The sequence below is a fragment of the Oppia nitens genome, unplaced genomic scaffold (genome assembly GCF_028296485.1).
Source record: "Oppia nitens isolate AA-2021 unplaced genomic scaffold, nextdenovo-longstitch-racon4-pilon3 scaffold2_pilon_pilon_pilon, whole genome shotgun sequence".
In the NCBI taxonomy this organism is placed as follows: Eukaryota; Metazoa; Arthropoda; class Arachnida; order Sarcoptiformes; family Oppiidae; genus Oppia; species Oppia nitens.
Window position 1 is genome coordinate 5,359,096 of NW_026533210.1, and position 22,843 is coordinate 5,381,938.

Sequence of the window (22,843 nt, forward strand, 5' to 3'; positions counted from 1 at the left end):
CTACATTCATTTATTTTATTCAATAATACAATTATTTTGTAAATGTATAAAATAAGTGAAAAATGTTAATAAAAATAATATTCTATTAATTATATTATAATAGTCTAATACAGTCCTTAAAGTTAAGTGTTATCATGATAACTTTTTTTTATTTAAAGTTATTATTTGTAAATTTTTATAATTATTAAAAAATTACATTAAAATATAAGTTTGTCAAATTTTTTTACATAAATTATAATAAAAAATTATTTATTTGTTTTGTCTGTAATTTTAATCACTGGTCCAATATATTGCTATGAATAAAATATTGCAATTGTTTTTATTGTAAATAAACGTTATACTAAATTTAAATCAATACTCATTGAATGGAAATTTTATTTTTTCAGTAACAAATAATTTAATTTAAACATATAAATTATAAATATCTAATTTAATTAATCTAATAAATTTGTTTTATATTTAGCAGACTTGTTATTTAATGACCACTACATTGAATCGGATGGTAAATATCAAAAAACATTAGTTAGAAAATTATTTATATTATTTCATAAAATATTTGAATTGTTTAGTGTGCAAACAAATTGTCATGTAATTATCCTGTTTAATTACCAAAATACAKGGGGGAAAAAAAGATAAAATATCTCATTGATAAAAATTGAAATAAAATAAACTCAACAAAATGTTTTGCATTTACATAAAATAAAATATAGTTAATATAATTAAAATTTCAAATTTTGTGTTTATTAGCTAATGATATAACTTTAATTTGTGGTTTGAATTATCAACGTTTAACTCATTTGTTAGACTTTTAATGTTGTCAATGCAATCGTTAAGAAATAATCACGTATTTTGTGATTCTGTCGGGATATTTAGGGAAAATCTATGACAGTATTGAAACAAAAACTTTTGCACACTATTACTAATTTGTTTTTATTACTAATTAGATATTTTTATGTTAATGTAATCTACTTTTAATGTAAATTGGTATAATAATTTTATTACTAATTTTAGCCCATTTGAACAGAAAAACAATAATTTATATAATTTATAGTATTTTTTATTATTAGTAATTCAATTTGATTATTAGTTAATGTTATAATAATACTTATTTTTTATATTGCAGTAAATTATTTAAATTTATTTATTTGTATAATATAAATATTATATTTAATATAAACATAACAATGTAATTGAAATCTTTAGTTTGATTGGTTAATGAATTAATGTTTGTCAACATTCAAACACTTGTATAATAAGTCTAATAAATTATTTTTAAATACTTAGGAAATACACAAACATTTTAATTATCATAAGTGATAATTTTAAATAATAATATTTATTTTATTCTTTTTAAAAGTTTAAAATTATTTTGTAAAAATAATTTATATAATATTTGTGTTATTTATTTGTTTTTTATTTCTAATAATATGCTGAAGCAGTATATGAATTATTTAATAAAATATTTTTATAATTTAATGATATATAATTTATAATATATATATATATCTTAGGATAACAATAAACAATTTAATTTTTAATGATTGTACTTTACTAAAATTGCTAATTGCTGTCCATAAATAATTAAAATAATAAAACAAAACAAAATTAAAAATTATCATTAAAATTTTAAATTTAAACAGTAAACAGAGATTTTATAGTATAGGATATTGAATATCTATAAAACATTAGAGATTATGATACTTGATTATAATTATAGTTTAATGCTTTAAAAAATATACACAAATATTGATTACAGTTAGAGATGGGCAAATAGAAAGTTTTATAAATATAGAATATTAAATATCTATGAATAAATTTCTATAGAAATTTAACTTTATTGTTATACTATGGGATCCCCATATCTATAGTTATTGTAATACTATATTAATAAGATATAATATTATACATATATTATACTATACATTATAAATTCAAACGATACTATACAAATGAGATACCTATATATAAAATAATAATAATTAGTTTTGTAAAATTGTATTTACCATTTTATTATATATATATTACTGTAATTTAATTAATTAATTTTTTACTTTAATTAATAATTAAAATACTAATAATAATATTTACGGTAATGTATTGTTATATGATAGCAAATATCAAGATAACAAAATTAGAGGGGATCCCATAGATAGAAATTTCTCGATTATTTTATAAATTTTTATTTTTTGCCAACACTAATTACAGTAGTTTAAAAAACATGAATTATGATATCATTAACAATAAATACTTGTTATAATTATAATTTTGATTTTTATGTATTTTCTACAATTTGTCATTAAATATATAATTAATTTATTCAAATTATATTTATTAAATTATAACATTTAACAATTAAACATAATTATATTCACATTACAACACAAATTACATCTATAAATATATTGCCAATATATAGTTCATTAATTAATTTATTAAAACAAATTATTTTTTTTGCCCACACTTTGTCAAAAAAAGACTTATAAAAAYCGGAAAGTAATTAACTGTGGGTTAAGTGTTGCGCAAGACTTTTGTTTTGTCTGAACCTTATTTCCTATTATGTGTGTTGTGTTGTAATAATATTGCCAAACAGCTACCGGTGCTAATATTATATATCAATACAATAATAAGTATTAAATAAATTTCTATATTGTGTTGATGTCTATATCGTCCAGTTATTTGTATAGTTAAGTGATAATGTATGCGCCSGCGGTTTTACMGACAAAAAAAACAACAAATAATCAGCATTTTTATGTCTGAATTGGCAATACTTTTGATTATATTAATATTAACAGATGTTAACTTAATATTTAATTACATAAMWTTTTATTTTTTATATTTACAGTAAATATATATATATATATATCTGTATATATATATATCTCTGAATATATATATATTTATATGTTTAATTTTAATATATMWCWAATATATAATATGTATAATATTAATATTATATATAAAATTATKTATAAATATAGMATCACTTATTTATTACAATAAATCATTAGTTGWATTAAATAATTTTKTATCTTTTAATATRTTGTTATCATATWTATTTTGATTGAAAAWATATKTAATAATTATATTTAAAATAAATTGATAATTATTTGTTTATTTTTATATTATTTTATATATATTATTTAAACATTGTTTTTATTTTTACAAGTAGTATTGTAGTAATAGTAGTAKTAGTAGAAGTTATTTATAAAATCTTTATATTAAAATTTAATCATCAAAATTATATATGAAATTACTAATTATACAAATATTTGACAATCAAAATCATAATTGATTTTACTATCATAAGATGTCAAAAAATAATAATATTAAAAATGCATTTTACTAATTATATGTAGAAAAATGTATACATTAAATTGATACAAAAAAATATTTATTTTTTACATGAATGAATATTAAATTAAAATWAAGTATAATAAATATTTGAATATAATTAGAACTTTAAGTGGTAGTCTATAAAACAAATAAAATTATTTTATTTTTAATTAATTTTTTATGTAAAATATAGATTCTTGGAAAAATTTGCTATTTTTAGATTACTGTCTTTATTATGTATTATTTTATAGCATACATTTGCTAATGAAAAAAATATATATAGTTATAATAAAAGTAATTTCACTACACATATTGTATATGAAAAATAACTAACAAAAAAATTAACTATTATTAAACACCTACAGACACAGACACAGACYYAAAATATCATATAATATACAATAAGATATCAAATATTTAGTATTACCCAGAAAAACACATAAATTAAATAATATATATTGTAATTAAAGTACATATCGGATTGATATTTATAGTAATAAATAGTGTATTTAATAAGTATATTGAAATATAATATTTATAGTATGTATATACAGGTATAAGCGCAGAATCTCAGATATTTATTACATACTATATGTGAAATTTAATGTATCATAATTTAATGGTCAATGATTTAATGGGGGAATAAATTAATATTTTAAATAAATATTTATATAAGTAAATTCAAATATAATTATACAATTGAATTCAAATGGAAAATATATTATTGTTAAAAAATGGTTATTATGTGGTTTGAGTGGAAAATAAATAATATATATATATATTTATCATTATAACATTTATAACATATWTKTCTATAACAAAAATAATTTTAACCTTTAATCTTTTCATTAAATGTATTAAAAGCAAATATTATATATAATATTAATGCCGTATATAATGTTTATCTTGACATATATTTTTTGAAAATATTAATATGATATTTATGTTTTATTTAACTAATTAGATTCAACTTATCACTTATTATTTATAAAATTACGTTTGAAGTTGAATATGAATAATGTAAACTATTATTATTGTATTAATGCATAGTTAATGTATTTATTGGTTTATAGAAATATCTTTATAATTTTTAATGAAATGTATGATAAAATAATACTTGTATTCTTGATATTTAAAAAAAATATTGTATAAATTATATAATAATATAGAAACGTAAATATAAAACTAATATAATGTTTTCTTGAAATAGCTTTTAATAAATTAAATGCTATACAAATAATATTAAGTYTATGACATTTATATAAAATAATATTGTTTATTTTTTAATTTACTTTCTTTTATATTTAAAAAACAAGTTAAATGTCATGTAAATAAAGTAATATAAATACCGTATATAAAATACATTAAATATATATATATACTCTCTCTCTATATATATAATTAAAATTATTATTATTATTATATATAKTTTATATTGTAAATATATTTATACAAATTTATATATTTAAAATAAATATTGTAAATAACTTATAGTGTTGTATATAAGTTATATAATATAAATACCGTTACATTCAAYATATACTGTATAAATGTATACTAATTTAGTGTAGACTCTCTGTGTATGATTACACTAGTAGTCAACCAACAAAAACACAACAAAATAATGAATTTTCTGGTTTTTATAATGTTATATAAAACTAGTGATTGCATTAGCAGTGCATCGCTTTTACAGTTAACGWCAATAATAACATAATAACTTTTATCATTATCATCTAATTTGCTGTTAATAGTAATGGTAAGAAAAATTTCGGTTAGTTTAGTTTAATTTATATAAATTATTGATTTACAAGTTAAGCAACAACAACAAAAAAAAAGACAAAATCATATATAATATTAAAAATTGTTGTTTTATTATTTAAATATGATATCAATATTATGTTAAATAAGTAATTTCTAAMAAAAAAAATTATCTTAAGATTTGTTTTGTCTGGAAAATAATTTCTTCTTATTATTTTTTATCTGATACTATAAACTATTGTATTATACAATTTTAACGTTAATAATAATAATTATTTTTCTTACTATTATTATTATTGTTATCATAATCATTATCATCGATATAATAATAATAATAATTGTATTGAATATATATATCTATCTAATAGGTAATCTCTAGTTACTTAAAAGATATCAAATTCTTATAATTCTATGCCATTAAATACATCATAAAACAAAGTTTTTTGAAACCACCAAAAAAATCTATAATAATAATAGTAATAATAACAATACTACTAATAATAACTCAGTTGAGAATATGATGGTCATTGAAATGGACAATAAATTAACAATTTTGTCAAATATAAGCACAACTTTAAACAATTTAATAAATAAAAGTAAATACAACTCATCGACAAGTAATATATTTATGTCTAATATACTATTGATTGTCAGCTATAGTCTTATAGCTATTGTGTCGCTAATCGGTAACCTATTGGTAATTAAAGTTGTCTACAGTCACCGTTTGTCCCGCACAACCACTAATGTGCTCATCGGAAACCTGGCTGTTGCCGACCTGTTGATGACTATTATAAACATACCGTTCAATATAACACGTGTATTATTGGATAACTGGCCATTTGGTCAACTATTATGTATTACTGTTCCACTGATTCAGACCACATCAGTATACTGTTCAACAATTACAATGATGGTTATAGCACTGGAACGGTATCGCACTTTAGTGAATAATAATGGCTTCAAAAATATGTTTTATACACTATCGATGATATGGTTAGTCAGTCTACTACTATCACTACCACACGGTGTGTTCAACAAAGTGATTGTACTGAATGACTGGCAAAACCTTACCCGATGTCGTGTCCAATACCCGATCAGATCAGACATATTTCGAAAAGGATTAACTGTATTTACTTTGATAACCCAATATGTTTTGCCAATCCTATTGACCTGTTTGTGTTACACCCGAATCTGTTACTCGCTATGCAAACGTAAATTTGTGGGCATTGTTACCGATAGACACCGAAATCATTTGATCCGACATAAGCGCCGTCGTATAAAAGTACTTGTGCTCGTTGTACTTGTATTTGCCATATGTTGGCTACCATTTAATATATATCATCTGTTAGTGGATTTCGATATTATTAACTTTAGTTTGTCTTTGTTTTTCTTAAACCATTGGTTAGCGATGTCTAATGTGTGGTAAGTATTGATTTTTAATGCAATTATATTAATTATGTACTAAATTATTATTTTATTAATTAATAGTTACTAACAAAAAATAAAATACTTAAAAATTTATTTATGTTTTAGTAATTAAAATAAATTGAAATAAATTTTTATATCTTAAGTAATTAATTAATTAATTTTTCTATTTTTCTATAAACAAATTTATAAATATTTCTCAGTCTTATATAGTGTATGATATAAAGTATAATAAACAGTATAATAAACATATAATAACATCTCATTATTTATTTATTTATTTAATTTTCCAGTCGTTTATTTTTAATAATCWACAGTTTATTTATAGCTAAATTTTGTTTTATAATATTATTCAAGCAATTTTTATTTTTATATTTTACTGATTGYTTTAAATGATTTTAATTTGATCTAAAAAATAATTTAATAAATCTCAATTAATCAAAGTACTAACATATTAAGTTCAAATGTTTTTTAAAAATTTTTATTTAAAAWGAGTTTTAAAAATTATTTATTATTTAATTAGTATAAAATATTTTAATTATTTAATAGTTTTTTTTGTTAAAAAATTGACAATATAATTAGCATAAATGATTTTAATAATATAATGAATTTTTATATAATTTATTTTATTATTTAATGAATAATTATAATTTTAATCATTTAAGTGACATTTGACATTAAGTGTCCAATTAATTCTATGAATAGAATATACAATAATATATATAATATACATAACATAACAATACTTTATTTAATATTAATTAATATAACAACTAATAAAAGTTTTTATTAAAAAATTATAATTAAAAAAACATATAAAATAATTTACAATCATCTATTATTTAATTTATGCAATTAATAATAAATGTTTTTTAATATCAATTATTTTTAATAGATGATGTACTTTATAAATATAGATTATTATTTGACAATCAATTAAAATAATTTATATTAAAAACATTTATAACAAGTTGTATAATAACTTCTCAAATTTAGATAATTATTTTAATAGATTGTCAAATAATAATCTAAATTTATAAACTTAATAATAACTTAGAAAATATTTTGAATAGTAAAATACATAAATAACATCAAAAAACGATTTATACAATATATACTTTATAAAAATCTTTTACAACAAAAATTGATTATATTTTTATACAATTTAAATACAAAAAATTATTTGTTCAATTATTCATACAAAATTGAGTTAAGAAAATGTTATATTCAAAATTATATATAAAAACATTTTTTATTATAACAATATTTTCATATAACAAAAATATAATAATAACTAAAATATTAAAAACTTGAAACTTTAATAGTGTTAAGAATTTAATAAATCTATAAAACTTTACATTTGTTTTTTAAGGATATTATCATTTAATATTTACATAAAATATAACTTTATATAATATAGTATATAATATTATTAAAAAACAATGTACCTGTAATATTTTTTATTATTTAAGCTTTTCTAAACATCCCAATGGTATTACATACATTAGTTTATAATGATATTATATTTTTTATGCAAAAATATTTTTAGTATAATACAAGTAATGTAATATTTACTTTTTTATTATACTTTAATTAGATTTAAATAAAAAAAAATTTGAATAACTTTGACAAATATCAGCGAATTTTAAATGTTAAACAAAGTGGAAGTTATATATAATAAATATAAAAGAAATTTATTTTTTTATAAAAATAGAATAAAATCTTTTATATATATATATATTAATATTTTAATCTAATTTAGCATAATATRAATTTCACAATTTTTAGTTTAATTTTTGTCAATAAAAACAAAATATAATTTTGTAATAAATTATTTTGCTTATGAGATATTTTTGTATAATTTTTTTTTTAAAAAAAACTATATATATATATATATATRTAWAAAAATATTTGTTACAGTTATAATCCATTTATCTATTGCTGGATGAATAATGACTTTCAAAATAAGCTTCGGGTGCTATTCAAGTGTTTGTCCACCAGAAACACCATAAACAACAACAACAACAACAACAACAACGACAACTCAACGGTTAATGAGACCGTATTTGGTGTCAATATACTCACCGATAGATTTAGTGAACTTAAATAATACGCTTAAAATATATGAAAGTTAGTTCAATAAAACTAATACCCGTCACTAATAATTATAGATTAATTATAAATTAGGAAATTTCTATATAAAAAATRACTTAAGAAAGTTTCAAAAAAAATGTTTATCAAAGTAAATTTGTTTATGAAAATGTTCATGTTAGTTTTCTATAAATTTWATATGTTAAACTATTATYATATAATGCATGATAAGTAATAATTAGTATAATACTGTAATTATATAAATGTATAAATTCAATACGTTTAGTTTTGTTGTTTTTWTARAGGTTATAAAATTTTATTTTTGTGTCATCGCTAATTTATAAATACAAATAAGTATAAAATTACTATTTTAATGATAGCTAAATCTATTTTATAAAAATAGTTTATAATAATTTTGTATTGCTATGTATATGAAGTATTAATAATATTAATATTATTATTAAGTWTATAAAACTTAATATTTATTTATTTAAACTGAACTTTATTTTTTTAAAAATRAAAMTTTCTGGAAATTTTTGTAAAAATATTTATTATGAATTTATATTTATCCACTTGTATTAATAAATCCCTATACTATAGCTTAATAATATCATTTATTACTGTATAATCATTAATAATTTATAATATTGTATTGCCACATAAGTGGATAATACTGTACTATATAAATAAATAAGAAAATCAAAAATAAAATATAAATCCATTAAACATTAAATTGATTTTCTTAAATATATATATATTTTTAAAGCGCATTCATAATAATTTTATTATTGTTTGACGTAAGTAAACAAACACATAAACACATGTTGAATATACACAAATTTTTAAAAGATTTATCAAATAAACTGTTTTTAAAATATTATTGTACTTTAATAGCTTTTATTTGCCATATGATAACATATATAGTTTACTCATATATATATATATATACAATATATATASAGCATATTGTTATATAATATTTACATTATCATATATGTATTGTTTATATAACAWATTTTGTAAAAATATTGTTATGGATTWTATTTATATTGCTTTATATCAAATTTRAATGTAATTTATTATATAACAAASTGYATSTAATACTGAATMAGTATAAAATAATTTATGTGAATKCATAAATATTAATATAACTAATAAAAAAAATTTTATATAARAAATTTTTTTTTTAAATATTTTTASTTATAATAATGTATTTTATATTAACAATATTATTATATYAGTCATATTCATATTATAATATAAGACGTAAAAAATAAATTTAAAATTATAATTAAAGTAAATACACTTTTWGTTATATTTTACAATTACTATTTGACTATTTATAAAATATAACATTATTTTTGAATATAATTTTAAATATGTGAATTGTCAATTTTATTTAGTACCTATATATAAGTTAGATATATATATATATACTAAAAAGAAACTAAACTTATTTAATAACTTTATTATGAAATTACAATAATGWTTTCCTAAAATAACTTTTTATTAAATTAACTTACTRTATAAAGTGTCTAAACCATACTATAATTGGATTATGTATTTATAATACTTTATATTTTTATAACAAATGTTTGTAAAGCATTTTTTTWACAATATTTGTATTTAAAATAAGATTATCATAAAATGTCATACGTTTCCAATTTATCAACAAATAAAAAAATAGTTTTGATGTTTGATATAATGTAATATTYACTGTAATAAATATAATAACTAATTWTTATTTAATAATACATTTMATAACAATTAATTATAAACAAAATATATTGTACTAAAAAACAATTATTTAATATTATAASAAAACATTTATTAACAAAATATTTAAAAAAAGTTTTTTAATAATGTTTTTTTTGCGGAGGAAGKGTTATTGAATGAGGCTAGACTTTTTRTTGTAATTTAYTWWAAAAAWTTACAAATTAAAATRCCAAGGTCAACTAAATTTATYTWAAAAATTTTCATAWTGTTTTMYAATATMTTCWATGAAAATTACAATTTAAAAAAWAAATTCCWTAATACTTCCAGAATATTTAMTTTAAAMTAAWAATAAGATTAGTAACTYAACTTATTATAAACTAAAACAATTAAAATTACCAAATAACTACATTTATAATGTGCTTTAAATTATTTTTTGAGATAGATCAATTTTATTTTTTTTCTTAATTTAATTTCTTTAAAAGTTTGGAAATAAAAAAACGTTATCTCGAAAAAATAAAATAAAATGTATTTAATACGGCTTAACCCWGATATATTAATATAAATTTATATATAAYTTATATAATWGTTTATATAATAGTTTAATATGATATATCTAAWACTAAKCRATATGTTTAAAACAAATCACATTTAGATTATWTTTWWTASATATAAAGATTATAAAATCTATAAATAGATAATCATTGATGTTTAATATTATTGAAAAYATAWATWTTWCTTAATTGGATAATACTATTTAGTWAATAAAATTTATTTWTAGTTATAATTTATTTATATTTKTWCTGTWTATAGAATTTATAGTATASTGTATAMTATATGATACATTGTAAATGTTATTTTTAAAWCATATATTAAATCCTATTAGTACTGAATATACTATATTTATTTATAGCATTAATTTATTGTTAAWTTGGATTTRAATTATTTAGTTTTACAACTRAAYARATTTAATGGRTATTTATTWTGTTTTTAATTTATTAACAGTTWATACATTTAATAAAAACATYAACAATTWATTTAAATAASTAAAACTATGATATGAYATATAAGTTTGCATAMWCTTAGGCTTTTATTTACTATTTAAAGTTTGCGCTTTAATATATACATATATATATATACAGCTTTTTGCAAAAATATTAATAATTGTATAAAATTAATTTTAAACATGTTTAATAAATAATAATCTATAATATGAATAAATCAAATAATAATAAATTAATATTAAATCTTTCCCCGTTCGCCACGATACAGGCTTCAACCCTGCGCGGTATGCTATCAATAAGGGACTCTATGTAATTGGGGACAACATTGTCCCAAATTTTTTGGATTTTTTCTGTCCAATTGGTTATGAAGCGATCCGGGTCTTTCTCCAACTCGGCCTTCATTATCGCCCAAAGGTTTTCGATAGGGTTAAGGTCTGGAGAGTAGGGTGGCCAGTCCAATACAGTGTACACCTCTCTCTCTCCAGCCATTCCAGTGTAGATCGAGCCTTGTTGGCGGGAGCATTGTCCTGCTGAAATACAAAACCATCTGGGTATAATACCCAGATGGTTTCCATGTGCTCCCGAGGGTTAGTTGGTAACCCTCGGCATTAATAGACCCCCTGGCCATCATGAGGGTAGTGGTAGCTCTTGAAGAGATCATGATAGCCATGCTGTGCCTCAAGGCTGATCTGGTGGGTCTGGTTGGATATTTAATCCTTTATTTAAATAGATAAAAATAATCCCCATATAAGATATCAAAGTTATTTGAGTTTATAATTTTTAAATATTTTATCAATATATATGCAAAAAGCTGTATACAAGACAACTGTATATAAGCTCTGAAGTCCCCACTTATACGCTCGTATTCACAAACATATGTAATGGACACTCCTTTTCCGTGCCGTTTACAAGGAACTATAGCTCAAAGCTCAGGTACTCTTAGATCTAATTCAGACAGTATGTCTGGTCTCGCAATATCGCAATCGAATAATCACTTCCAATATATGTCACGCGTCCTCACGATTCCGATCTCTCGGTAGCACTACTCGTAATCACACTATCACTTGATAGGCGTTCTATATCTTAATACTATTCACAATCAATATCTAAATCACATCACATTTCGTTAACAATAAACCACTTTATTTATAATAAATTAAATTTATAAAAGTATACAAAATGAATATAAATATAGATAATGATGTTTTCTTATATATATGGGCTCTCTGTCCCTCTCTCTTTCTCTTAGGACGGACCTCTTTAGGCCGCCTTCTCTGAGTCCTCTCTCTAGACTATCTTTTATGACTTCCCTCTTAGGACTACATTTTAGGACTGAATTTACATTTCAATAATCAAGTGCTTATATAGACATAAATTCATAATTGCATTAATCATTAGATTAGGATATTTACAATAAATATTAGAAATCTGATTCAATATATTAAATATTTCAAATAATACTAATTATCATATCTTTATCATTGAATTACTCGATATTAGACTTATATCATATGAATAGTTGATTCTCTGAATATTGAGTACTAATCATAACTAAATATTGAATTATTAAACTTATAAATCATATAAAATATATTATAAACTCTTACTTTTAACTGAAATATGAATATTGATTGCTATTTGAATATTGAATAATCTCTTTGAATAGCATTTGACTCATTCATACTAAAAATAWCCTCTAATTTTCAAATATCCATTACACCCCCACACTWAGGCTAATAGGCTCCGACATTAGCCACTCTTAARCTCTATTATTCTTCGATGTCTTTTTGGTGGTGTCTTTCTATTCRTCGTAATCGTCTGTCTCATAGTTGTCGCTTCTTTTAATCTCTTTGTTATATCTCTTGTCTTCCGAATCCTCTGACTCGTCRGTYTCATAACTTTTGATAACATCGCTATCATCGTCTATACTCTTGCTGTCTTCTGAATCGTTTACTTCTTCAAAATTTTCGGCCCTATCGTTGCATCGACCATATCATATGAATAGTTGATTCTCTGAATATTGAGTACTAATCATAACTAAATATTGAATTATTAAACTTATAAATCATATAAAATATATTATAAACTCTTACTTTTAACTGAAATATGAATATTGATTGCTATTTGAATATTGAATAATCTCTTTGAATAGCATTTGACTCATTCATACTAAAAATAACCTCTAATTTTCAAATATCCATTACACATATAGCTTAAAGAATTTCTTAATTTTAAAAATAATCACTTTCTAGTTATAGTATAAGTTGTTACATATATTACTATACACAAGTAATTTTAAGTAAAATTTATAAAACTATACCTGAAAGTTGCGGATATTAAGAGCGCAAGGGTAAATAAATTTAAAAGCAAATGCAAATAGTAATAACTAATAAAAAATAATAATAAAATAATAATTTAAAAATAAAAAACAAAAATAGTAATCATCAAACAGTTAGTCGCATTAGCAAAATTTGCTGGCAATGACATCACGAGTAAATGGAAAGCACGCTCTCGTTGGTTGAGCCCTTCGCTGTCATAATTAAAGGTGAAGAAGGACTCAATAACCAACAAGAAAAAAGGAGGCACGGGGRCAAATACCAGTTCAATTTAATTCAAATAAATTATTACTTGTCCCSAACAGSTGAYCAGCTTAARAAAGCATGGRGMAACCTCTGCGCCMGYGCCAAGGWTGAAGTGGCCAAACAAGCGCGGCGAAAATCAGGACATGACCCAATTGAAGAATAGGTCACTACAATCGCCGTCAATGTGTCGGGTATACTGGGTATTAGTTTACATCCCATAGATAACCCTTATTTCGGTGATAATAGCCATCATGTAGAAGATGTCATAATAATATCTTCAGGTCATCAACTTTTGGGGTCTCAGCACTTGAGAACCAATCGTATCGCTTCATTGTCGTCAAGCATACAATAGCCAATTACATCTCAGTGTTGGTAACGGTTTTACTGTAGTCGACCTGAGCTGACTATAAAAATAACTCTCACTACTGCCGCACCAGAAGTGCCTAACAATCAGTCCGCACAGGCACTCACTCACTAACTCTTCACACAAACAATACTTTTCATTCAATCAAACAATAAATTTCAGTTTTTCCCTACAACTCGGTGTCTACTCATTACCATCGCTGGCTATCATAGGTAAAATCACGCTAAGCAAACATAGCGACCATTAACATACCTTTAAACGCTATATTGGTGACCCGGACGTGATATCTACTACCGATCGATACAACGGCCAACACCTGGACATCAACGCAACAACCGACACTACCGGTCATCAACAACACGTGCTCATTCTCTCATTACAGTCTCAACGTTTAAGACAAGTCTTGTCGTTTAACTACTGGCCCTCATTCCTGGCACACCGCTCCTCTTATCTGGTCGTTACCTATTGGTCACCGCTAGTCGTACCACATCCTCTTCAGCGACTCACTGACCACAGCACCGACTCAGGTCTACAGATCATTGGCGTCAGCTCTGGTCTCACCGACTGAGGCATACAGACTATGACGTCATCACTGAACGCATTGCTCCGACCACTGCATACAGGATCTGCCACCGACGGCCATACATACATACACACAGCACAGCAACTCTGGTCATCGCGATAGCACCGATGTTTCCGCTCATCGTATGTCGGCACCGACTTTTTATAGTGGTGCAGACATCAGCACACAGCACTTCAGACATCGTTGGTCTCATACACCTCACGCCCAGATATACTCAGCATTTCCCAAGTCATCCGCACATTGGCTGAAGCATATCGTCGCCGCACGGATCACCTCACGTTAACACTCGGAGGGGAGTACTTTGGGGTCTCAGCACTTGAGAACCAATCGTATCGCTTCATTGTCGTCAAGCATACAATAGCCAATCACAGCTCAGTGTTGTCAACGGCTTTACTGTTGTCAACTTGAGCTGACTATAAATACTACTCTCACTACTGCCGCACCAGTGAGTGCCTAACAATCAGACCTCACAGGCACTCACTCACTAGCACTAACACAACCATTACTTTTCATACAATCAAACAATAAATAAATTTCAGTTTTTCCCTACAACTCGGTGGCCACTCATTACCATCGCTGGCTATCATCGGTACACTCACGCAAAGCAAACATAGCGACCACTTATACCTTAAACCGCTATAAATTCAACAATTCGAGTAAGCTTCAGCTAATAACAAAGAAAAATGCAAAGTTGATATCGCCAATTATCGCAATAGTATTTCCGTAGTATTTTTTTATTGCATTGGATAGCGTAGAGCGACAATTGAGCGATTTTAAGAATTTTTGTTGATACATCTGTAATGGATGAATTTATGCACAAAGGAACAGTTAGTAATATCGGAGCTTTTATTGTTGTACCATCCGTTGCTATTGACAATACAATGGTTTATTCAAATGGTTGGTATGGCAAAATTATTAGATCGATAAAACCATCTAACTGTCTCTTCTTAAAACCACTAGCTAAACATTTAATAATATTTCATGACTTTTTATTATACTTATTATGAAACCCAATGTACTCCTCCACTACCAGTCATTGTATATTCAACTTTAAAGCCATTCAAACGCAACAATATAAAAGTTATAATTTCAAAGTATATTTTGTATTTTAATGGTTGATAATGGAAGTGCTTTAGTGATGTCTTAAAGCAACAAAAAGTTAAAATAAATTATACTAATTATAATTATTATTATATTACAAAATAAAATACATCTATAAACTTTATATAAAACTTATAAATATAATTTAGGTTATTTTTTAAAAAATTATTATAAACTATAATTTTATTCATAAATTATATTATAATACTGTGATTTTATTTTAAATAAAAATATTAAAAAAAGTTCAAGTAATGTTAATGAACTTTTTATTAAAAACATTTTTTCAAATAAAATAATTTTATTATTAATACTAATAAAATGTATATTATATATAATTAAGATTTCTAATATTATAACTAATATACTAAATAAACTAGGAAATAATTAACTTAAATATTTATACAATTTAACATTATTTTTATATTTATGAACTATAATTAGTGATAAATAAATAAATATTTTAACATAAAGTTATAAAATTTTAATTTTTAAATATCTATTTAAGTTTATGACTGCAAACTATATGTTTGTTTGTTTTTATCGTTCAATTTATTGCTAATTTAAAATTCTATGATTTGACGAAAACATTTAAAAGTAATGCATTTATCTCTTATGCAATATTAGAAAATAAAATTTAATTAACTCACTATTTATTTTTTAAAAATTATTTTAAACTAAAAATTTTTCCTAAGAAATACAATTGAATGAAATGCCTTACTGTAAATTTTTAAACATTTAGATTTTAATTTAATTTTAAAGTTATTTTATATAATTTTTATTTTTAATGTTAAATTGTTATTAATTTATCRKTACTTATAAGTTTTAAAATAGATTTCATTTTAAATCAGTATCTTTTTTAATAAAAWATTWATTAAATTTTGATTTAATAATTTTTTACTTTTTAATTATAATTYTAWWATATATATWTATGCATACAATATTTGAATAAATAGATAGAYGTRTTAAATTTATAATTAARTAGTAAAATAAATGAGTGGGTGAGTAAAACTAACTCTATATACTGTATAWAWTCAATAATAATTTTTTGGTTAAAGTTTTGGTAATGTTTTGTAAGATTTTTAAGTTATTTTTTTAGATTAATAAATACTAAACAAATCTTAAACATTAAATTATTATATATTGAAATTAATTTAAAAGCGTATAAAATTATAGTATTATTATTAATAACAATTATTTTTAATTTTAAAATSYAATAMTTTSTTAAAGAATAAATAATATAATTGAWAAKATTAAAAATGATAAATAGAAAACAAAATTGATTATTTTACTTTTGATTTTTATATTTGATAAAAATTTAAAAAAGAGATATTTTTGWGTRAKTTTMCAAACRCTTTWTCTATATTTATARACGTTTTTGAAATATTATTTTTATAATTGTATAAAACATTAAAGTTTTCAACAACTTTGCTTTTATTATGAATATAATGAWAAGTAAAAATATAAAACTAAAATATATATAAAAAAAACTTTAGTTTTTGTTAGATGTGAAAAATACGTTTATAATATTTTAAATTTWAATCTAATATTTTTTTTAAATATTTTGTTTAAAAATTTTTTAGTAGAAAAATATTGAGTAATGTTAATAATATTAGTATTTTAAAATTTATTCTGWCTATAAAGATTATATAAATTTTATTTATAAAAATAGTATCAAATAAATAAATATAATAAAAATCWTATTTGTTTCGAATAAATTATTAAATTGACAAATATTTCATTTTGATGTAACAATATTTTATTAACATTATATTAAATATATATATACAATATAATATAATATAAATATAATTTATCATGGTTATTTTATTTCGTCTATTAATAGAATAAATGTAGTAAAATATTAAATAATTTKTTTGCATCAATAAACTAGAGAAGCGCAGATGCTATCAATACTTTCAATAGTTATATAACATTATATTAAAACCAAAAGACGACTACTTTTTTTGACGAAAATAATATAATATAAGAAACAAAATCTAAAACTAAAAATTATATTATAGTTTGCCATCAATTATATAATAATTTTATTAATTGTAATATAAAAATATTATTAAATATATCTATTATATAAGTTATTAAATTATATTATTATTATTATTATAAATTCATTTAAATTTCTAATAATTCTTTATTACTRTAAATAATAATAAGATTATATTATTTCTTTCATTTTTTATTTGAATATTATATTGAATATACTGTTACAGTATAAGAGTATTAATAATGWATATATAGTAATATCTATACTGAATACTTATATAAATARCATAAACTGGTTTAGATTAYTGTGTTTTGAAAAACAAATATTATAAAAAATAATTTCAATTATATTATATTATATTMWATTATATATTTAAATGCTATTTTTTAACAAAACAAATATTATTTTCTGAATTATTATATTAAAAATTATYATGTGTATTTTWMAAATTGTATAATAAAATAATAATATAAAAATAATAATAATAACTAAAATGATTTAAATTAGATTCAACTTTAAAATATAAAWAAAATAAATTTATTAAATCATGGAAGATAACTATAATAATTATAATAATAACAATATGGATAATTYAAATACAAGCTTAACAACAAACAAATTGTTGTTATCATTGATAACCAGAATCAATGTTTCACATACTARTGATGAYGATAACGAAAAACTAATGTTTAACTGTTTATTATTTGCCAGTTATTCGCTTATAATATTGGTTTCATTGATTGGTAATCTGATTGTATTGAGAGTCATATTTGGCAAACAAAGATCTCTGACCACAACTAATATACTGATTGCCAACTTAGCGGTGGCCGACCTACTCATGACTGTAATGAATATACCATTCAATATCGCACGTATACTTCTAGACAACTGGCCATTTGGACAGATATTATGTGTTTTAGTACCACTGATTCAATCAATATCAGTGTATTGTTCGTCGATAACAATGATGTTTATAGCTATTGAAAGATACAAAAGTCTTATTTATAGCACACATATAACACGCGGCTATTGTTTGGGTAAATGTTTTCCTTTTGGCAAAATATTATCAATTATATGGTTATCCAGTATTTTGTTGTCCGTACACAACGGTGTCTTCAATCGGATATTCATTGTTAAGATAACAAAAAACTCGTCATTAGTCAGGTGTCGGATTGAATACCCGGAACCGCGTATTGTTTGGCGACAAACCCTAACGAGTCTAACATTTCTAACACAATATTTGATACCAATTACTATAACATGTATATGTTATTTGAAGATATGTTGGTTTATTTATCGGCGCAAAATTGTTGGTCAGATAACTGAATCGCACCGATCGACTCTCGTTAGACGGAAATGGAGACGAATTAAAATGCTTATTATGGTTGTCCTCGTGTTTGCCATTTGTTGGCTACCATTCAATGTGTTTCACTTATTAATGGACTTTTATATCATTGGCTATAGTTATACATTGTTTTTTGTTAATCATTGGTTTGCTATGTCTAGTGTTTGGTAAGATATACTATACWAYTTATATACCATATAATTATTAGTATACTAAACATCAATATTATTTAGTAAAAATAAGATAATTAACAAAATCCAATAATTAAAATTTTTAATATTTACTTTATCACTAATGTATTTTACATGTTTTATAAATATATACATATTTTTAGAWAAACTAGAGTTAAACATAATTTTATATTTTAAAAWAATTTATTTTTCATGAATTTTACATCTATTRATATTTTATCTGTTTTTGACACTTAACTAATTCATAATTTAAAATAGTAAATATATTTAATTAYTAAATATATTTTTTTTATTACAAAACTATTATTTTTTTTTATTTTATGWTTAATATTATCTATAAACTATATTTATTATAAATACTGGTGRTAAATACCAGTATATAATTTCAACATATTATCTACTATATTTTCTTTAWWAAAAATCTTRAAAATTAWTTTATAAATATTTAGACAATTATACTTTAATTTTTAATAAGTAAAACTTTTMAWTGCTATATAAATTTTATATTGAATTTTTAGCTAGTTTATTAATTTTAGTATTYATATTTAAATTTGTTGTACAAAACTAATCTGCATATATTTACATARTCAAAATGAATATTTATTATTTTTAAAATTATTTTATTTAGAKRTAGATAWWTATTACAAAAAAAAAATTAAAATTTTTATCACATTTTTCTTTTATAAAAAATTTATAGTCCATTAATTTTTTTAAATATTTTATTTTTATTTAAATTTAATTTGTTTTTATCTTTTATAAATTCACTCACTCACGTATCACACACACACACACACACACACACACACACACACACAACACACACACACACACACACACACACACACACAAACACACACACACATAAAAATGTAAAAACACTTGTTAATATTAAAAGGAAATATTTTTCAAAAATTGAAAATATATAAGAATTTATTGAATTTTTATTTTATTCTATAAAATTGAAAATAAATATAAAAAAAATCAGAAATAATATGTACGATACATATCTCTTGTCAATTGATATTTTATAAAATATTTCAATAAAATWTTGTAAACATAATGTTTAGTATTTATTAATGTTGTTTTATTGAATTTTTTTTTATTGAATSACATGTTTTAATATTTATATACAGTATGTTATGYCTAATTGTCTTTTAATATATATTTTATCTATTTRTAATAAAAACACTTTTTTTATTAGTTGATGAATTCATAAGCTTTTTAGCAGATTTTTAGTAAATAACATAATATTTAATAACTAATAGTTTCTAGAAAAATAGTTTACATATTTTCTAACAAATACTGTCAATAGAATTTAATAAAATATTTAGATAAATAAAATAAAAAACAAATTTTCAAACTATAATAATTACAAAAAWCTATATAAAGTATTATTATTATATAAAAATATGTTGAATAATAATCTTTTATAATATAGATTACTAATAAACAATAAAAATTTTAATTTAATATTGTATTACTTTAGTAAAAAATCATATAAATGCTAATATATATTAAAAGCTAAGAGATGTTATTTTTTGTGTAGTATTATAACTATTGAACATTAACCAGATGTTTTGATTCCCWAAATTTTTATAATTTAATATTAATATAATAGTAATAWTAGCTAACTTTAATTCTAKTTTGTATTTTATAAAATAGATATTTTTTATTATTTTTTAATTATTATTATACTTATCATTTTGAWARYTTATTATTAAAGTTAAATTCAATGCACTCAGAGTAACAATAAAATTGTTAAAAACATATTATATTAGATATACTATGATATTTACATTGAAATTAATATTATATTATGGTTTGACAATAAACAAATGATTTAWWAAAATCATTTAATATTGAATTCAATTATTTTCTATTTAATAGAATACAATAGATATTATATAGTGTTTATATGATTATTAAAAATTAATCAAAACATGTTTACAATTTTCAAAATGAATTAAATGATTAATACTRTACTTTGAATATTGTATGTATTTGTTTGTTATTTGCTTMATTGTATAGGTTTTACACGTTTTTTTCATTAAGTATTTATATTTCATTTACTATTATTGCTGWACATCAATGTTTATCATCTAATTTTGACAGATTATATTTTCAATATCATATAATATCTTTTAATGTTAATTTATTTTTTTTTWAAATTAATTATTAGTTAAAACAAATATCGGTCAAAACTAATAACAATATATTAATATATTAGAATTGAGTTTATTAATTACATTCAATCAATAATTTTATAATTTAACAATTATTTTTAATAAAATAATTTATATTTTTATTAATTTTTATATATTTATAGTTATAACCCATTTATCTATTGTTGGCTAAACAATGACTTTCGCAATGAATTCAAATCATTGTTTAAGTGCTTGACTTCAGGCGTTCAACGAATGCATTCCCAGTCTTCAGACGGAAACACAATTCGTATGAATACTATTGTCGAACGTTTGGACTCTAACTATGAGATCAGCGAAGATCAAGACATATAAAAAATTATTATTATTTTATAAAAAAAACAAAACAAAATATAACTGTTTTTTTGTTAACTTATTTTTATTATTATTTAGTGTTTTTAAATGGCTTTTAGTTRTATTTATAAAATAAGTTGAGTTGTATTGTAAAATTTAGTTYTGATATATAACAATACTTTTATAAAATAATTATTAACAATTTATTTGTATTTTTTTGTTGTTATAATTGTTTGTAACTAAAACATTAAATCATAAATCTTAAAACTAAAAACATTAATTATTATAATAATTTATAATAATAATAATTAAAAATTATATTGATGTTATTGAAAAGTAATCAATTACTTKAATAGTTATTGTAACTTATACTTGTGGTTAAAATTAATTTTTATTTACATTGYCATCCTATAAAAATTATTTTATTATTTTTTTGATAGATTGYTGAGGTTAACATTTTATTTATTTAAATATAAAATATATTTATCTTAAATTATGACTTATTATATTTAATTAATCTTTTTAATTGTCTTRATAACAAATTATTTAWACAAAAAACACTAATTAATTTAAAATGTWATTTCTAAAAATAAAACAAGTSAAAGTTTTTATTTTTTTCGTATTCAAAAAAAACTATATAAAAATTATTATTACAATTCAAAATATGTGATTATWTTTAATTTTATATAAATTAAAATTATAGTTTATCATTTACGTAGATAATATTTGTTTATTTTTATTATGAAAATGAGTATTTTATAATTTTTTTCATGTTAWAWACAATTTTAATTTTAAAAACACATATTAATAATTGTAATCGAGTATTATACGCACGAAATGTTTTTACGGAAAATTT

The 22,843-nt window shown here is 20.9% G+C and overlaps 2 protein-coding genes across 2 annotated transcripts; both read left to right on the top strand.

The window, feature by feature from the left end:
- The first annotated feature begins 5,719 nt into the window (after positions 1-5,719).
- LOC128955829 (G-protein coupled receptor 83-like) lies at positions 5,720-8,626 on the top strand. Its single transcript, XM_054301506.1, has 2 exons — positions 5,720-6,513; positions 8,437-8,626. The coding sequence occupies exons 1-2, from the start codon at positions 5,720-5,722 to the stop codon at positions 8,624-8,626; spliced, it is 984 nt and encodes a 327-aa protein (XP_054157481.1).
- Positions 8,627-15,653: 7,027 nt separating this feature from the next.
- LOC128955830 (G-protein coupled receptor 83-like) lies at positions 15,654-22,008 on the top strand. The gene is made up of 3 exons (XM_054301507.1): positions 15,654-15,754; positions 18,668-19,468; positions 21,819-22,008. Exons 1-3 carry the CDS (start codon positions 15,654-15,656, stop codon positions 22,006-22,008), a joined length of 1,092 nt encoding a protein of 363 aa, XP_054157482.1.
- The last annotated feature ends 835 nt before the right edge of the window (positions 22,009-22,843 follow it).